At 38.0% G+C, this 19655-nt stretch overlaps 1 protein-coding gene and 1 pseudogene across 1 annotated transcript; both read right to left on the reverse strand.

The window, feature by feature from the left end:
* Positions 1 to 6896: 6896 nt before the first annotated feature.
* On the reverse strand, positions 6897 to 11850 carry LOC140793468 (putative disease resistance protein RGA3; annotated as a pseudogene).
* A 1325-nt stretch (positions 11851 to 13175) lies between these two features.
* On the reverse strand, positions 13176 to 15119 carry LOC140793695 (uncharacterized). Its single transcript, XM_073145343.1, has 2 exons — positions 14164 to 15119; positions 13176 to 13233 (listed from the first exon to the last, which is right to left on the reverse strand). Exons 1-2 carry the CDS (start codon positions 15117 to 15119, stop codon positions 13176 to 13178), a joined length of 1014 nt encoding a protein of 337 aa, XP_073001444.1.
* Between the last annotated feature and the right edge of the window lie 4536 nt (positions 15120 to 19655).

Consider the following 19655-nt stretch of genomic DNA (forward strand, 5'->3'; position numbering starts at 1 on the left):
CTAAAAGATTACTACGACATGATTTTATTCGTGCATTCTCTTACATCATCCTGTCATCATATGATTTCTTTCAAGTTGATTTTCTCCGAACTTTCTTCATCCATGCACTGAATGTGGCAAGTAACTTGGAATTAGTTAAATACACTCCTCAATGGCATTGGCTTCTGAGGGAACGACAACGAGTGGACAGGGAGAAGACACCATGGCTAATCGTGCTCATGCATGCGCCGCTTTACAACAGCATTGAAGCACACTATATGGAGGGTGAAAGCATGAGGAATGCTTTTGAGAGTTGGTTTGTACAACATAAAGTTGACTGTTGAAATTTGGCTCAAATTCAAATTTCAGTATTTTGCAGGCTTAATGTGCCAGTGCGTTCGAACGGGCCCTGGGGGCGTTCGAACGCAGTTCCCAGATAGAGACTGAGTGATGTAGGCATTTGAACGACCTAGCTGCGTTGGAACGCGAGCCAACCTGAGAGCAGACTTTTGTGCAGGCGTTCGAACGACCCTGCCGCGTTCGAACGACCCAACCCCCTCCTGCGTTCGAACGCCCCTTTGGTTTTGTTGCTTTGATATTGGGGGCGTTCGAACGCGCTCCCAAGGGCGTTCGAACGTGATGCAGAGAAACCCAATGTGAACTGGCCCTATAAATAGAAATGTTGGGTTTTAGGGTTTGGTGTGGGCATTTTGCAAGAGAGAAGAACTTGTAGGGGAGAGCCACCATTGTTTAGAGTGAGATTAGAGTTGTAAAGTCTTTGTATTTGGTGATTTGCATAGTGGATTGAAGATTCCTTCGCCCGTGGACGTAGGCACTTTGCCGACCCACGAAACCTCGTCTCTCTCTTTTTTCTCTTTGTGGTTTGCATATATTTGGTGTTCATATTTGTGACTACCTTGGGTATTTGAAGTTCTCTACAACTAGCATCTTGTATTTGGAGTTCTCATATTGATATTGATATTAGATTTGCTAATATTTGGTTTGCCCTAAATTATTGCTATTCCATTTGGATTTGTTTGAGGGTGAAGGATTTTGCTTCTGCTTCCCTCACCCATTTGGGTATTTGCACAACAAATGGGTATCAGAGCTTTAAGTTTAGAAACCTAGGCTTTGAATTTGGGGATAGCATTGATTTGCAAATATGTTGGAATCATCTAAATCAGGGAAACTTGTTTCAAATGCAAAATTGAAGTAGAGAAATTTGATGGCACCAATAATTTTGGAATGTGGCAATGTGAAGTGATAGACGTCTTGTTTCAACAAGAATTGGACATCACCTTGGAGGAGAAGCCCGAAGATGTATCCGAGAGATTGGAAGAAAATGAATCGACAAGCTTGCAGCTCCATTCGGCTTTGTCTAGCAAAGGATCAAAAGTACTTTGTGATGAAGGAGACCTCGGCGAAGAGCTTGTGGAAGAAATTGGAAGACAAGTTTATGACTAAGAGCATTAAGAATAGGCTCTATTTGAAGAAGATGTTTTTCTGATTTCAGTACAAGGTTGGAACGTCTATGGCCGAGCATTTGAATACTTTCAACAAGGTACTTGCGGATTTGCAAAATTTGGATGTGGAAATTTTGGATGAAGACAAAGCCTTAGTGTTATTGAATTCGTTGCCCGATGTATATGATTATTTGACTACTACCTTACTGTATGGAAAAGAATCTATTTGTTATGAGGATATTGCAAATGCATTGATCAATAATGAATATCGCAAGATAGATAAGCAGGTCCATATGGACTCTCCATCTGAAGCATTGATAGTGGGTGGTAGATCAAAAACTGGAAAGTTTAGCAAGCAGAGTGGATCGTCCAGTAGATACATTTCTGCTAGAGATGAATGTTCATATTGTCGCAACAAAAGGCATTGGAAGATTGTCCGGCTTTGAATGGCAAGGATCAATAGAAGGGAAAGGCAAATGTGGCCGATCTTGAAGATGAGTTTGATAATTTGGATTTGGATATTGCACTTAGCAGTTCATCTGTACTATGTCATACAGATGAGTGGATTTTGGATTCGGGTTGCACTTTCCATATGTGTCCTCATCGAGATTGGTTTTGTACTTTTGAAGAACTAAGCAATGGCATGGTTTTTATGGGTAATGATAATACCTGTAAAATTGAAGGAATTGGCATAGTTCGTTTGCAGTTGCATGATTGATCAGTGAAAGAGTTGACGGGGATACGATATGTCCCTCATTTGAAGAAGAATCTCATCTCATTGAGCGCATTGGAATCCAAAGGCTTCACAATCACAATGAAAGATGAAATTTTGAAAATTGCATTGGAAATTCGAGTTGTGATAAAAGGCCTTCGGAAAATGAATTTGTATGTGATAGGCAAACATGATCGTAAATCACAAAGCCCAAATTTGAAGAATGAGGTCTCCAAGAGAATTGTAACTTTTTGAGAGTCTTCTATTTTGAATCAGAAGCATTTGCATAATGGCATAAGCAAAGACTTTTCGTAGTAGGTGGAGAATGAAATCCTTGGTGCTTCGCCAAAGTCTACCAAAGCAAGGAATTTGGATGTAGAAAACTCAAGTTTGCATTAGGTGGAGACCTCAACTCAGAAAACTTTGTAGAAAGAAAAATCAATTGCAGTTAGTAGACCGAGAAGAAAGACCTAGAAGTTTACACGGTGTCCTAACAGAATGGCATATGCACTTCTAGTTGTTCATGACGACAGTGCAGTTGTGATTGGGGTCAAGGTTCAACATTGTTTAGACTTGACCAATTATTTGCATATTTGACTACTTGGCATTGGCATGGTGCATTCACTCGTTTTGCATTGGTGGAGACAGTTGTTTGGCATCTTTGAAGTCTCATCATAGTTTGTTGCCTTTGGGTTTTGGAGTGGTGCACATACTTTGCAACGGTGAAGACCATTTGGAGTTTATTTTGGAATTGTTTGCAGAAATTATTTGAATTTGGCGTCATTTGACGCAAATTTACAGGTAGTGCAATTTTGGAATTTGTAGTCACTTTGCAATGGTGGAGAGTGATTTGGTGAAGTTGTGAATCTTTCGCCAAGGTGGAGAATTATTGAAATTTGGCTCAAATTTAGATTTCAGCATATTGTAGGCTTAATGTGCCAGTGCGTTCAAACGAGCCCTGGGGGGCGTTTGAACGCAGTTCCCAGACAGAGACTGAGTGATGCAGGCGTTCGAACGGCCCAGCCTCGTTCGAACACGGACCAACCCGAGAGCAGCTGTTTCTGTAGGAGTTCAAACGGCCCCCTCCTGCGTTCGAATGCCCCTTTAGTTCTACTGTTTTAATGTTGGGCGCGTTCGAACGCGCCCCCGAGAGTGTTCGAACGCGACGCGGAAAAACCCAATGTGAACCAGCCCTATAAATAGAAATGTTGGGTTTTAGGATTTGGTGTGGGCATTTTACAAGAGAGAACTTGTCGGGGTGAGCCACCATTGTTTAGAGTGAAATTAGAGTTGTAAACTCTTTGTATTTGGTGATTTGCATAGTGGATTAAAGATTGCTCCGCTCGTGCATGTAGGCACTTTGTCGAACCACGTAAACTTCGTCTCTCCCTCTTTTCTCTTTATGGTTTGCATCTATTTGGTGTTTATATTTGTGATTACCTTGGGTATTTGAAGTTCTCTACAACTAGCATCTTGTATTTGGAGTTTTCATATTGATATTAGCTTTGCTCCAAATTATTGCTATTCTATTTGGATTTGTTTGAGGGTGAAGGATTTTGCTTCTGCTTCTCTCACCCATTTGGGTATTTGCACAACAGTTGACATGATCTTTGCAGGCCATGTTCATGCCTATGAGAGATCGGTGATTTCCTCAACTATATCTTTAAGTAGAGATATGCTGATTTTACTTTCCACTAAAATTCTCAATTATACTACATATTCTTTAGTTTGGGAGATTAAATAGTATCTCCTTTAAATAATTGATTAACATTTTCATCTAATTGAGATTTCTATTCCTCTACAGTATCGAATCTCCAACGTCAACTACAATATAACATCTGCTAAACGTTATCCTGTACCTGATAAATCTGCTCCTATTTATGTAACCGTTGGTGATGGAGGCAATCAGGAAGGTCTTGCTTTGCGGTAAAGGAAGTTTGCAGAAGAAAACCCTTCGATGTTTCTCAGTTAATTCACATTCTTTTCATCCTAATTGATAGGTTCTCTGATCCGCAACCAGACTACTCTGCATTTAGAGAGGCCAGTTATGGACATTCTACATTAGAATTGAAAAACAGAACTCATGCTTTCTACAGATGGAATAGAAATGATGATGGGAAGCCTGTGCCAACTGATCTTGTTGTATTTCACAACCAATACTGGTGAGTTTAACAGACTCCGGTAGAAAAATATTTTAACTTTTTGACTGATTTTAAGCAATCTATATCTACTACAACATCTCAGTGGCTTTTTGGTTGCCGGGTTTATGAAAATAAAGTTTCACTGAAACCTGAAATTTACTGAAAACAAGTTGCTTTCTCTTAATCTTCTGTCTGATTAGTACTAACATTATATCTCTGGCATAATAACAGAATAAGTAAATAACCCTCCATCACAATATCGATATCAAATTTACTCAGATTCTGGGAAAAAAAAATCATGCAATGTCTATTTATCTATCTCAAAATATTTTTATTCTTGTCAACTGATCAAAATGATTTGCCACGCTGACATGGCAAGCAATGCTCGTCGAAGGAGACTGAAAAAGCATCATCATTCCCAGAACTGCGATATCTTTGTTGCCACATTCTGAAAGATTATAAATGTTTGGGGGCTGTATCAGGATGTATTGAATTGAAAAGCTTTTAAATGTTGGAGGCTGTATCAGGATGTACTGAAAAGCTGAAAAACAGTCTGCATCAAACTTTTCTCATGTATGGGCCGAAAATAAAAACATACCGTCTCAAGAAGTTGTTGAGTTTGTTCTGTTAAGTACTGTGAGAAGTAGATGCATCGATTCTAGGAAACTGGGTGTAATAAACTATAATAGATTGTGCAACATTCCTCTGGCAGGATTCAGTATACATCTTGCATTTCAAGGACAACCTTGAGTGTCCTATGAGGAATCAAACTCTGTCAACCAATGTTGGTGCAAGTGCTCCCATGCAAGCTCTGTCAACCAATGGAAAGCTAAATTAAATATCTTCCACTGCTTCTTCCAACAAAGGATCCAATATATCAGGCCATCATTAACCTTAAAGTACCCATGGGTTTATTTCATCAGCAAAGTTACAAAACTAAATTGCGGATCTCAACGGTTTGTGGCATTGGGGTTTTGGATTTAGTGATAGATAGTATGTCTTACATATTAATAGTGAAATTACAATTGGTACCCTATATATTTTACCAATAAAATAAACTACTTTTATTATTATTGGTTATCAATAGAGCATTTCATTTGCTAAAAATAAACCCCGTTTTCCTCATCCCTTGATGGTGATCTAAAAACTTACTCCTTCCGCTAGTTCCATTTTCTGAAGGTAAGGAATGCCAAGTCAAGAAATTCTTCGGCAAAAGAGTGTCAGGTTTCTCTCCTGGGATCCGACGTGTCGTGTCATCCGGAAAGAAGGAAAAAAAAATGTATATAAATTCTTGGAATGGATTTAGGGGTGAAAACGGGTCGGATTAACTCCGACTTGACCTGACTCGGATCGAATTCAGATAAAAATTTCTATTCGATTCGGATACGGATAGAATTTTTGAAAAAAATTCGGATACGGATTTAGTTACCGGTCGGATATATTTTTCGGATTTGGATACGGATATCGGATATTCGTTTACTCACATATTTTTTTAAATGATTTATAATTTTTAGTTTGCTTATTTAAATAGTAAATATTAATATTATTACTAATAATACGTTATATATTATTTATAGAGATTAATTTCTGTAATTTTATATATTTGGCATATAAAAAAATTATTTGTTGTAAAACTCTTAATAATTTTTTGTTTAATTATATCTAAATAAAATATTATAATTATTTTAAATTTAATTAATATTCATTTAAGATCCGATCCTCTATCCGAAAATTATCCAAATCTGTTTAGTTAGGATATAGTTTTAAATTTTGTTATCCGTCCAATATCTGTATTCGAATCCGTATCCGGACTAAAAATATGAATTCGGATATGAGTTAAGTACTATCCGATCCGTATCCAATTCGTTTTCACCCCTAAATAGATTGCACCAAACACTGAATAACTATTTTATTATTAAAATACCCATCAATTTTGGATTTATATCATAATTCCTCTTGGAACTTATTGACATCCATCTCATCTCGCACACGTCCTCTATCGGAGTGTGATATCTGGGAAAAAGGCTGTGAAAAGGCACAGTTTAAAGGAGAGTTAAAGTGGTACAAATCAATCTTTATTTAAGAAATTGATGGGTTATTTGTGAGAATAAATATTTTGAGGGATTTGGCTACAATGATTCTTTTTAGATAAACAATTATCCCTTTAATGTTCTATGTAGTCCATTGTTTGCCAAAGTTGCAGTCTTTGTGAGTGAGCTAAGATAATAATCAGATATAAAGACAACGATCTTTTACTTTTGAAAGTCATCATGAATATGGAAGAGCGTAAATACAAGTATCAAATTTCTCACTCATATTATCTTTAATACAACTTGAAATGTGCCACTCGGAGATGTTGAATAACAAAGTATGCAATAATTATTTCACTCTTTGCTTTGATCTTCTCGGAAGACTTACAATTAATTAACTTGAAAAATTCCACAAAACCACTACATGAAACTGGATCGGTACAGTTTCCAACACTCCAGTTCAACATCGGGAGTTTATTTTTTTTCTAAAGAAAAAACATAAACATTATAACCCCACACCAAATAAATTCAACATCCAAAACAACAATATCACATCATTTCACCATAAAACTGAACAAAATAAAACAAGCAAAATAGTATCACCATCAAAACTAAGACAACAAAAACTACACATAAGCAACCAGGATGGAAGAAAAAAAAAATCAAGATATCAGCAGAATCATTTCTTCTGGTTCTTGTGAATAATTTCTTCTGGTTCTTCTTTCATTCCTCTGCTCTAGAGCGTCCGCATTCTTCATTCCTGCCCAGCAAAGTAACATAGTATTAATCTGATGTAGAAGCTCGACATATCCCTTCTTGTCGGAAAATTGAAAATTTTTACTATTTCTATCTAGCCAAGTGCACCAGATACAAGCTGATCACCACAATCTCTGCTTAACACTTCTTATCTTTTCAGCATCATGAGTTGATGGTCTTTTGGGTTTTTGTCATGAAATCACACTTCTTGTTTAAAACCTTCAAAAAGATTGAAATCTATATAGAGCAATAATCAATATCGGTTTTTCAAACCTAATTAAAACAAAGAATCAAATCATTTGATATGGATCTATCCTGTAGTGTCATCACCGTATAAACACGGTAGGAATTGTACAATTCTTTGGAATAGGATCATAAAAAAATCCACTTTTATTTCAACAAATATAAGGATGAAGAGGCATCGTCGTGATTAGTTGAATTATTGACATCAACTATAAGTTTCTATTTTTCGGAGAAACATGTGAATCTCATAAAGTTCTCACAAGACTAATCTGAAATGTGAACTCGAAATTAAAATTTGCCACATCATTTCTGAATTGCAAACTGGTTATTGACCAAACAGAAAAATCCAAGTAGTATTGATGTTACTGAAACACCTAATGTGTAACATGTTTGTCAGTAATCTAAAATGACCAACCAGGAAAATAGTTAATGAGAGAGAACGTACTACGATCTTGCCTATACGAATTTAACTAACTAAAAATTTAAGAAGAATGGGCACATCTTGGTGCACTAGACTACAGGGAATGCTATAAAGGCACCGAAAAGTTTCATTGGATATATAAAAAGAACAGACAATTGAGAAATGTAAATATAAGGACGGACGAACGGGAAATTCATTGTTATATCCCGAGGAATTAAATATTAAGGGGACGGTGAAAGAACTCATACCCGGATTTGGCAATTGTGTTCTTCTAGAGTAATAGTTGCTAATTTCTTCTTGTTATAACTGCCTATTTGTACATCAGGGATGTGTTGAATCTTGGGCCAATCCGGACCGGAATGTCGTAGGCACCTCTCTACCAACTCTGGGGAACAATCATGTAACCGCAGTTCTTTTAGCGATGATGGAAGTTTTGGCAGTGAGTGTAGCTCTCTGGAGTGGTATACCCGTAGAACTAGGAGACAAGAGAGGCTTTGCTGTTCTTCAAGCAGGAACTGCCAAGAGGATACATCTCTTATATATAGCGCTTGCAGCAAGGTGCGGTTCTTTAACGCCCATTCTTCTAGTGCTGAGGATCGGATTCCAATACAGCATTCAAGATGCAGATTTCGGGCGGAGATGCTTTTCAATGGCACAGTGCATAACAGCGAGGGATCGTCGATGCGAATCGCGTCCAATATTAAGGAAGTTGAGGAAGAGGGATGTTCCGCTAGCGACGTTGACAATGATGATGAAGCATCTGCAACTAAACTGGGGCATTTGTTCACTTCCAAATACTTGAGGGATGGGAGTGCTTGCAGACCCCCCAGGGATTCTAGCTGTGAGCAATCCTTAATCGACAAATGGTCTAGAGCTTTCCATCTTCCAAGCACTTCTGCCAAGGGAAGGGATTTGATGTTTGCACAGCCAACTATAATCACTCTAGTGAGAAAGCCGAGGTCTTGCGGAGCTTTGTTAGGTAATGGATCCAGTGCATCGCAATGCTGTATAACAAGGGTGTGCAGCGACGAAGGAAGGAACCTTCCTGATGTTGAGCCGTTCCGCAGTTTCGGACAACCCGTTACCATGAGTTCCTTGAGAGGGTGAATTTCCCGAATCCTCCGATAGGTAAATGTGTCAGCTCACTACAGTTCTGAATGACCAACTCCACGAGAGATGTAAAAAGCTGAGGATGCAGTAACAAACCCTCGGCTAAGGACACGAGGTCTCCACAAGAGTAGATTTCCAGTGAGGAAAGAGATGATGATGACGATGATGCCTCTACCTGGTCGTGCCACAGTTGTGGAAGAGTAACCCAACTCACATTGTTAATAGACAATTTAATTAAGCCACAAGGCAGATTTGGAAACACTCTCAGCTTGGGGCAATTAGAAACCTCTAGAGTTTTCAAACATAGAAGCCATTGGGTCGCTCCTCCATAGAACTCTTCTAGTGCCGGCATGTTTATAATAGATAGCTGTTTCAACGATGGGAAAACGCGAACCTCAGTTCCCCTGTTGGGTGCACTGCCAACCGACTTTAACGAACGAATGTCATATAATTCTAGAGACTCAAGGTAGGGTAGCTGTCCAAGAGGTGATAGGTCTTCCCATCCATCGCAATTCCAAAATTGAATAGATACTAACTTTGATAGAGATTGAGGAGACATCCAATGTGGACTTCTGCGGCCCATATAACATCGTATTATCAGTTTCTTGAGATTGGAATGTGGTTCAAGGACGTCAAGTATCTGCTCATCAACCTCTGGGCTTCCACTACTTCTATATGTATAATATTTGCCAGTCCAGTTTAAAGTCAGTTTTTGGATGTGCTCTTTTTCCTTCAAATTTGCTTCAAAGATATCTTCAACCCTTGATACGTTTTCGAGGCTCTCAATAACTAGTTCACGGAGCTCTCGCAAGTTTTTCAACTCCAAAAAGTTATTCCCATTCACTGCAACAATGAACTTTTCCAAAATCTGAAGTGAGGTTAGTCTCCCTATACCAGATATTTTGCCCCACCGAGTATTTGGAGTACTTAAGATTCTAAGGTTAATAAGGTTGTCGATTGAATCTGCTGAAAAATCTGAGAAATGGAGGTATCTATCATGATAATACAAGAATCGGAGGTGGTAAAGCTTATTCACTGATTTAGGGACATGAGAAATATCATGATCAGCTAAGTAGCGGAGGTGTATTAGGCTACTAATACAATCATCAATGATATTAAAATTTCCCACTACCAATATGCACAGGCTTTTCAGACCTTTGAGCACCTTAAGAATGTCATCTTCACTGGAATCTGAATTTATCAAAAGTGTGCGCAAGTTTTTGAGTTTGATGATCTCAGGTATAGGAAGAGCAACAGAATTACTGATTGATAAGTGACGAATACTTGTAGGTATACTTTTGGGCCCAGAGCTCTCATCAATTCTAAAGCATTCACCCTGGGAAACAGATTCTGCAAGCTCATGGAGTAAATCATGCATAACATAGACTCCGTAATCCGTTTTACAATCAAAAAATGATTTTTTCACTAGATCATCGAAGTACTCATGTCCTATATCCTCTGGTCGTCTATTTCCTTTCACAGGCTTCTGAACCAGACCTAGAGCCATCCACATGTAGATAATTTGCTCCTTATCAAACTCACAATCTTGAGGAAATATGCTACAAAACCTAAAGCAAGGCTTCAGGTGTGAAGAGAGATGTTGATAACTTAGTCTCAGAGCTGGCATTATGTCATTCTGGCTTTGTTCTAGTTCCCAAATTTCACTATTTAAGATATCTTCCCAGTGCTCATCATCTAAATTGTTCCTCAATATCCCTCCCACAGTCTTTGCAGCTAAGGGGGACCCTTTTAACTTTTCTACAATTTTCTTTCCAATGTCTTGCAGTTTGTTATAATTCTTGGGGTCCTCATCACCAAATGCACAGTTCTTAAAGAAATCCCAGTAATTTTCTTCACTCAAACCCCTCAAGAATATAGGTTCCATGGTACCTGTCATCATCTTTGTAATTTTTTCCATTCGTGTTGTTAATAAGACCATGCTTCCACCCTCTACTGAACTGAAAGGTGCTAGTAACTTACCCCAACTTTCTCTATCATCATCATTCCAGACATCATCCAACACAAGCAGAATTTTTTTCGACTTCAAACTTTCTAAAATCTCCCGTTGAAGCAAATCAAGATTATCGATGGTATGATTTTGATGAAGCTTTAAACTTTCATAAATCTTCTTTGTAAGTGAGAGAACATCAAAATTATTAGAGACACACACCCATATCCTCGGGCTAAAGTGCTTCTCTATTCTCTCGTCGTTGTATACAAATTGTGCAAGAGTAGTCTTCCCAATCCCTCCAACCCCAACTATAGGTAGAATGGAAAAATTCCTCCTAACAGATGCAGAACTGAAACTTAGCAATTTGTTTATTAAGTTGTCTTTCTCATCATCTCGCCCAACCACTTTGTGTTCAACAGGTAAAAGGGAACTAGTATAACGGTTACTCGTGTTCGAAGGTTGCTTGTGCTTTAATTTGCCCACCAAATGAACAAAATGCCCTACATCAGCTGCAACCTCATCTAATCCCTTAACTATATTCTTCAACCTTTCTAAAGTGGTATCCTTACGCACGGCACGCTCAAAAATAGTTTTGAGGCGGGAGGCAGCATGACTCACCTTGCTCTTCTTCCCCTTGATTTCTTCTTCCAGTTGGTAGTAGTCCATCTCATCTATGAAGTCCTCTGCCTCGTCAACCGCATCTCTAAACTGCCACAACCAACGCGCCAGCTCTGGGTTCTCCTCCTTGATATGGCCGCTATCGACCACGTCCATCACTGCTTGGATCTTGGGAAGGGTCTTCTCTAGCCTTTTCAGGTGGTCCTTAAGGCCGAGCTGCCTCTTGGACTGGTCCTCTTTAACATAGGATATGAGGGAAGTGATGAGGTTACTAACGATGCTCGACGCGAACCATCCACCGACTACCGATCCCACCGCCATTGTGGAAGCCACGAAGAGAAGAACAAAGAGAAGTGCTAGCTCTGCTTCTCTCTATCTTTTAGGATTAACAAACAGAAGTGAGCGTACCTCCTCCCCCTTGCCCTCTCCCTTTTGTACACGTTAATAACTTGAAAGCTTGACTGCGGAAATCATTGTCAGTGTCCCCATATCCTATTCACTATAGTTAAAATATCATGGAGAAAATAAGTGCATTAATTAAAGCATTGAGTGTAACAATTGAAACATCAATGTCAGTCCCCCGTTGCGCCTTCCTCGCAACTTCGCAACTCAAGAATAATAGGCAAGCAAGAATAGTTTTTCCACTATATTTATGTGCGACAGAAGGAGGGAACTCCAACACCTTTCGTAGCCACGAAGACATGCGAGTCTTCAAGTTGAATATTGTGAATGAGCTGCCTCATGTTAAAGCATTTGTGACCAACGATGAATTGCTTCCTGTGATTGATCAATCCAATTTATGTGATTCTCAAGATTGGATAAATCTATCTTATTGCCTCTCGAAACAGTTACTTGTTTCAAAGATGGGCATGACAACAACAATTAGAAAATTTCTAGAAAAGCTAAAAGAATTTAATCTTCAAAACATTTTCTCTCGTCCTCTAACGTACTAGGGTTTAATGACTCATATATTTATGAGAAAAATTACTAGAAAATCGCTTTAAGTTAGACTCTGATGAGTCATCTATGGCTCGAGCGTTCGACTGTCAGAAAAGCCATTCAAACACGCAATCTTCATGGTCTCCGCCAAAAGCGTTTGAACTCCCGAAGGTCTATTTGAACAGCGGAGTAGTTGATTGAATATAGAATGGTCATTTCAATACCTATAAGTATTTGTCATACTACTCCAAACGTTATGATATCGTTTGAACCAATGTTTTGAAAGGCGGCCACGGATGGCAGGCGGTCACCCCACCGCCTAGCGCCTAGGCAGAAGGCAGGCGACAAGGCGGGTGACAAGGCGGTCTAGCATTTTTAATATAAAAAAATTATAAATAAATAAATAAACAGATATAATATACATAATCACAATTCACAACCATAATAACATAAATACATAAATAGCAACAAGTTCTAAAATAAAATACTAAATAACATAATCACAATTCACATCCACAATAACATAACCACAATTCACAACTATAATAACATAAATACATAATCAAAGATTCAAAATTATCACAACATTCTTGCATTAAATTGTACATAAACAAGATCATTTAGCCTCTTCACTTCCAATCTATTTATCTTCTTTGAATGAATCTGAAATCATCAAATCAAAGACTAAATCAATTTGATAATAAAATTCATCAATTTAGCTTAGTCAATACAATGATTAATGATATATTACCCATTCAAAGGAGCTCCAATTTCTTTCACATCCTGAGGAGCTACATGCTAAATTAAGAATCTTAACTGCCATACATTTCAAGTATGGGGCACCGGCTCCATATACACTCCACCAATAAGCTATAACCATAAAAATTAAAAAGTAACTTAGTAACATACAAAAAATAAAACTGTAAAAGACATATTTTACACTTTTACAACATATGCTAATTAATAATTATTACTTGGGTTGAATTCATCATTGTTAACTTCTTTTGTTAATCTTGCTAGTGGTCTCCCAAATATCCCAGTGACATCCTTATATGCTTTCATCTCCACATTTGAAATGTGAACTTGAATGGCTTGATCTAGATAAAAGTTTTCAATACAACTAAAAACACCATCCATTACATTAAAGTCAATCTCCATCTCATCCAAATCTCTATAAAAATAGTATGGATTTAAGTAATATGCAGCAGCGTGGAGATGTGTATCAAGCTTTCCATTTGTGTAGTGATCAATTGCATCTAAAAAGGGCTTGGAAGATGTCTTATTATTATTGAAAATATTCTTTATTTCTTTCTTGACATCTTTCAATCTACCATATATGAATCCTATTGGTGGCTTTCTTTCACCATCAACAACTCGTAGCAACTTCACCAAAGGAGTGAATACTTTAACTGCTAATGACACTTACCTCCAAAATTGGTTATTGAGGATAGTAGAATAAACCCTCTTTCCTTTCACAGTTTTTGACCATTTGCAACTTAAAAATTCATCGGAAGTAAATATAAGCTTTAATTTTTCTTTCTTCTCCAAAAGACTCTGTAATGTGAGAAATGAAGTGGCAAATCTTGTAACCCCGGGTCTTACGATCTTCCTTTTTTTTGTGTAAATTGACACATCAAACTCAATGTTTTGTGATGTCCATAAATAAACACAGTGATTTCCCTTCCACGTTCAATTGAACGCTTAATCCTTCCTTCCTTTGATATCATCTCTAACATCAAATCTATACAGTGGGCAGCACAAGATGTCCAATATATACAAGGATAATTTTGCTTTAGCAACCGTGTAGCTGCTAAATTAGCAGCAACATTATCAGTCACAACTTGAAGTACATTTTCCTCTCCCACTTCCTTGATACCCTCAACAACAATATTGTGAATGTATCCACCTGTATGTGAATCTTTAGAACAATCAACTGAACGTAGAAAACTAACCCTCAGCTCATAATTGACACATAAATTCATAATGCTTCTTCCTTTTCTATCTGTCCAAGTGTCAGTTAAAATGGAGCAGCCATTTTTCTTCCATGCAGCTCTATGATTCTCCAAATCACCATTTGTTTTAGCCACTTGCTTTTTCAAAAGTGGCTCACGTAACTCATGCATAGTTGCCGGCTTGAACCCCAGACCATACTGACCAACTGCTTCCATCAAAACATAAAATGATTTATCAGTAACAGCATTAAAGGGAATGCCACACTTATAAACCCAATGAGCTAAGTACATTAGCACTCTATCTCTTTGTTCTTTTGCAAAAGTATCTTTTATACTTGTCTGTACCATCTTCCCTCGCTCTCTAATTGAAACTTCTGGATCAATAGATGTGTATTTGTCTAAAGGACCTCTACTTCTTGGCCTTTTACTTCCAACTTCTAAAATTTCTGGATCTTCCTTTTCTCCAAATATATTTACTTCTGCTCTCAATTCTACTTCCTCTTTTGATTTATCCTCCTTTCTCCTTTTGTTCCCTTCTATATGCTCTTTAATAACCTTTTTTGCCTCATCTGTAGCTTTTGGACAAGGCGCAACATCACTTCTAACATGAGCAATATGCTTCTTGAATCTACTAATTCCTCCTTTAGTAACCTTCCCACAAAATCTACATTTCACCGTGTTGGCATCAATTTTATTTGGAATGTATCCATATTGCCACCCTGGATCATTGGAGCCAACAAGCACAAAAAATTCAGATGAAGTTGACCCAACCACAGATGGTGTTTGAGAGGAATTAGTGGTCATATTTGACTACCTGTATTCTGTAATGAAATTGGACAAAAAAAAATATGATTGATAATTCATAATTCACATTTCAGACTTAAAAATAGTAATTAATTACTGTTTTACCTCCTCCAGTAAAACAGATAGTAAGATATTTAGTTATTTACTAATTATTGATTACTAAATTACTCTCTAGTTAATACTTAATAACTTAATCCAGTAATTCACTAATTCAAGAGAAAGGTTAGAAACAAATTAACACTAAAAGTTAACTCACTATTAAATCTTAATCTATAATCTTAATTTCTGAATTAATTAGAGGAATTAAGAAATAAGAAACAGAGAAAAACATATTATGAGACAATTACTGAATTAATTTCTGAATCAAATAATTAACAATCTTAAATCTTAATTAACAGAATTAGAGAAAAAATAGAAGAAACGAGGAACTAAGTAATAAGAAATAGAGAAAAACTGAAAAACATATTATCACTTATCAGATAGTTACTAAATTAATTTATGAATTAAGTAATTAACAATCATTAATAGATTACTAATTAACATTTCAAGTATTCAACAGATTAGCAAAATAGCAGATAACTACTTCAATTAATTTTTAAATTAACTATAGGAATTAAGTAATAAGAAATACTAAAATAGAGAAAAACTGAAAAACATATTATCAGATAATTACTAAATTAATTTCTGAATTAAGTAATTAACTATCATTAACTAATTAACGAACATATTATCATTATTATCAGAGAGAGGGCGTAGCGAGAGAGAGAGGGCACAGCGAGAGAGAGATTAGGGATTTAGGGATTTAGGAATTTTAGTGAGAGAGAGAGAGGGCGCAGCGAGCAGCGAGAGAGAGAGAAGAAATATTAATGGTTAATGGTTTGGTTAGTTTTTTCAGTGGATATTGGATAATCCGATCCACTACAGCCAAATCCGATAAGGCGGGTTTGGCGGGCCAAAGCGCCAGCCCGCCCTTATCGGCTGCGTGGCCTACTAGCGCTTTTTAGCGCTCAGGCGGCCCGCCAATGCGGCAAACTGCCTTCTACCAGCACCAAGACGAGTGGCGGGGCGGCCGGTGCGCCGCCCCGCCATGGCGACCACCTTTTTCGCTTTTCAATACATTGGTTTGAACACTTCAAAGATAACATTTTATACTATTTAAAATGTTATAAAATTGTTCAAACACTCTTTTAATGATTTAGAAGATATCTTTAACTCATCCCAACTCTTGTAAAGTGTGCGTTAAATATAAGTTCAAGCCTTTTATAATTATGATCATACAAAATATTCTAAATACATCCTGACATATTCTTTTATACACGAATTGCTAATATAAAAAATCTAACAATTTCCTCCTTCAGCAATTCGGTGACAAAAACTTGCATCCTTTTAAAAATATTTAAATTACAAAGTTGCCAATTGAGCACGATACAAACATCTAGAATTTTTCAATAAACATAAAACAATCACAAACACTAGATACACATGAAATGCATGTGTGAAAGAAAAAATAATATTAAGTACTGTTCACATAAGCATCACATAGAAAATCACATTACATGCAGTTCTTCACATTAACCAAGTCAAGTGCAGAACAGTCCAAATCCAAAACATTCTCTCCCTTTTTATCAGAAATCATAAACCAAGTAGGAGATAAATAGAAAATCCTCAGTCATAAATTTTAACTGCAAATCTCTAGGTCACATCAGAACAATTTCATTCACTTTAGTCCAAAGAGTTGCATTCATATCTGCTTTTTTTTTTCTTAAAATAATTTTATAGACGTAAAAATACTCAATGTGAAAAGTCCCTCATAATTATGAAATCCAAAACGAATAGATCCACATGTGTAAGAAAACGCATATTAAGTAGTGGATCCATATATTCACACCTATCCGTCTTGATACTTCAACCTAGTAAGACACTCAAACATGAGATAGATTTTAAGACTGAATTAAATAGAATGAAACTTTATATTGTAGTCAAACCTAATTTATTTCACTTCACACACAATTGGCAAGTATTATTTCATTTTTTTTATTCATCTGTACCTTTTTTTTTTTGGAAAAAAGAGAGGATAAAGCAACTAATTTAATTCACTTCACACACATGCAATGATAACTTTCACATTCATATTGGATAGTCATTTCCTTGTGACACATTACATTTATTTGCACTTTGCCAATAATATAAGAATACAAGGGATGCAAGAAAGCAGCTAATCTTTTATTAATTACCTCCTCAGACATCAAGGCACAGATAATATGCACAGAATTTTCAACAATGATGGAAGTACCAGCAGGTACACAGGTGAGATGTAGGGAAATAGTCAGAGAAGCTATTAGAATATATCTTCATGATCCTATACAATCAAATCCTTTTATCTATAAGTAGAATCAATCCCTTCAATTATGCTACGCCATAATTTGCATGCGTAATACATCGCTATCTACTATGTTTACATTCCCCCTCAATCTTAACTGTAATAAGGTTCAGATTGCGTCGTAGGCAATCAAGCATGTAGCGCGTAGCCGGTATGGTGAAACTATTTGCTACCTGGTCATTAGACGATACAAAGTGGACATCAAATGCACCCAATGCAGCCTTCTCCCTGACGAAGTGGAAATCCACCTCTATAGGCTTTGTCCATGCATGAAAAACTGGATTGGCTGCTAGATAGGTAGCTCCAAGATTATCGCACCATAAGACTGGAGGTCGTGGCTGGCATATGCCCGATTCTTTTAGCAAAGATTGCACCCACGTTGCTTCAGCTGTGCCATTTGCCAAGGCCTTGTATTCAGCTTCAGTGCTAGACCAGGACACTGTGGGTTGTTTGCAAGAACTCCATGAGATTAGGTTAGGACCTAAGAATACTGCAAAGCCTCCTGTAGACTTGCGGTAATCTACACAACCAGCCCAATCTGTGTCTGTGAACACACTCAAGAGGGTGGGCTGGAATGTCGAATGCTGAGTCCTAGAGCTGCTGTGCCCTTGATGTATCTTAAGATACGATTGACTGCCTCCCAATGCACATCAGTGGGTTTGGAAAGATATTGCTGGATCTTATTTACAACAAAAGAAATGTCTGTCCTTATTAACGTAAGATATTGCAATCCCCTAACTATGCTTCGATAATTGAAAATATCATCATCACCAAGAGTTGTACCACAGTCACGTGCAAGTTTGTCCGTAATAAATATGAGGGTTGAGACGCTCTTACAATTCTCCATGTGAGCTCGGTGAAGAAGGTCGGAGGCATACTTGTACTGCATCAAGGTGATTCCCCCTGAATTGTAGACGACTTCAATCCCTAGAAAATAGTGCAACCAACTAAGATCTTTGATCAGAAAGAGGAAGACAGGGCGCACAAGGAAAACCCACAAGTGGTTGCAATGTCGGCCCTTGCCGCGGTTGATTTCCATCCAGCAGCACCCTTCGTCCATTCCTCTGAAATGTCAGTGTGAGGTTTGAGAAATCAAATGTTACGGGCCCCAAGCTTTGAAGCCATTGAGTCCCCAAAATAATGTTGGCACCTCGCAAGGTCAACGAATAAAGATCCAATGTGAAAGTTTGGCATTGCACCTTCAATTCCACAGCTCCACAAATAAAATCTGCTTGCAATGTGGTTTCATCTCCAATCGTCACATCGAACCCTTCCGTGGGTTCCGACTCGAGCCCAATCTTCCTAAGGAGCCTCTTGTCAATAAAGTTATGGGTGGACACAGTGTCAATCAAGATTCTCACTGTGGTGTTCTTGACTACACCGTTCACCCGCAAGGTCTTTCGCGCAACTATCACTGAATAGGCGTGGAAGGAGATTTTGGTTATCATGTCCTCCATGGGTTGCTCCTTAGCTTCTTCTCCTTAATGTCCAGCCATACCTTCATTTTCAGATGCAAACTCATCCTCAGCCTCCTCCAATCTGTCGATTAGCATCGCCGATCCCATTGGTTTAGCACAGCGATGCCTGGGTACAAACTTCTCATTACAACGAAAGCATAGGCCTTTGGCCCTCCGTTCCTCCACTTGAGCAGGTGTGAGTGCTTGTCTCGGACCTCTAGGTGCATACTTCACATCTTGTGATGGCTTCAAGAGTGCTCGAGGAGGCACCATCGTAGCAGCGGTTCTCGGTACTCTAGTAATATTTACCGCCGTTATGGTTGGTTGAGCTTAATTGCGGCTTCCTTGGCTCGTCCAACTCTATTTTAGGTATAACTTCATGGCCCTCTGTTTGTCTTCCATAAGCACCGCATCTTTGAAGGCCTCCTTTAAGGTTCTAGGCCTTAGAGCCCTCACATCGGCTTGTATGTTTCCCCGCAGCCTGGAGATGAAGGTGCTGCGAAGTTGCTGATCCATCCATGGTGGATAACATCGGCTACTTATCCTCTCAAATTCTTCTTGGTATGCCCCAATCGTGGTCTTTTGCACCATCTTTGAGAGGAGAGCATCGAAGTCTTCATACCCCGGCGCTCCAAATCACCGCGTGATATCGGCGTAAAAGTCAGCCCAAGTTTCGATAGCCTCAATGGCATTGGCTAC

The sequence above is a fragment of the Typha latifolia genome, chromosome 8 (assembly GCF_019914945.1).
Source record: "Typha latifolia isolate L0001 chromosome 8, TyphaL0001v2, whole genome shotgun sequence".
NCBI classification, from domain to species: Eukaryota; Viridiplantae; Streptophyta; class Magnoliopsida; order Poales; family Typhaceae; genus Typha; species Typha latifolia.

Excerpts from the sequence above, each read along its gene's own strand:
- LOC140793695 (XM_073145343.1), bottom strand. The coding sequence starts at position 15,119 with ATGACCACTAATTCCTCTCAAACACCATCTGTGGTTGGGTCAACTTCA. Across the intron at positions 13,234-14,163 it reads GCTAATTTAGCAGCTACACG|CTTATTGGTGGAGTGTATAT; the intron begins GTTGCTAAAGCA and ends TTATGGTTATAG.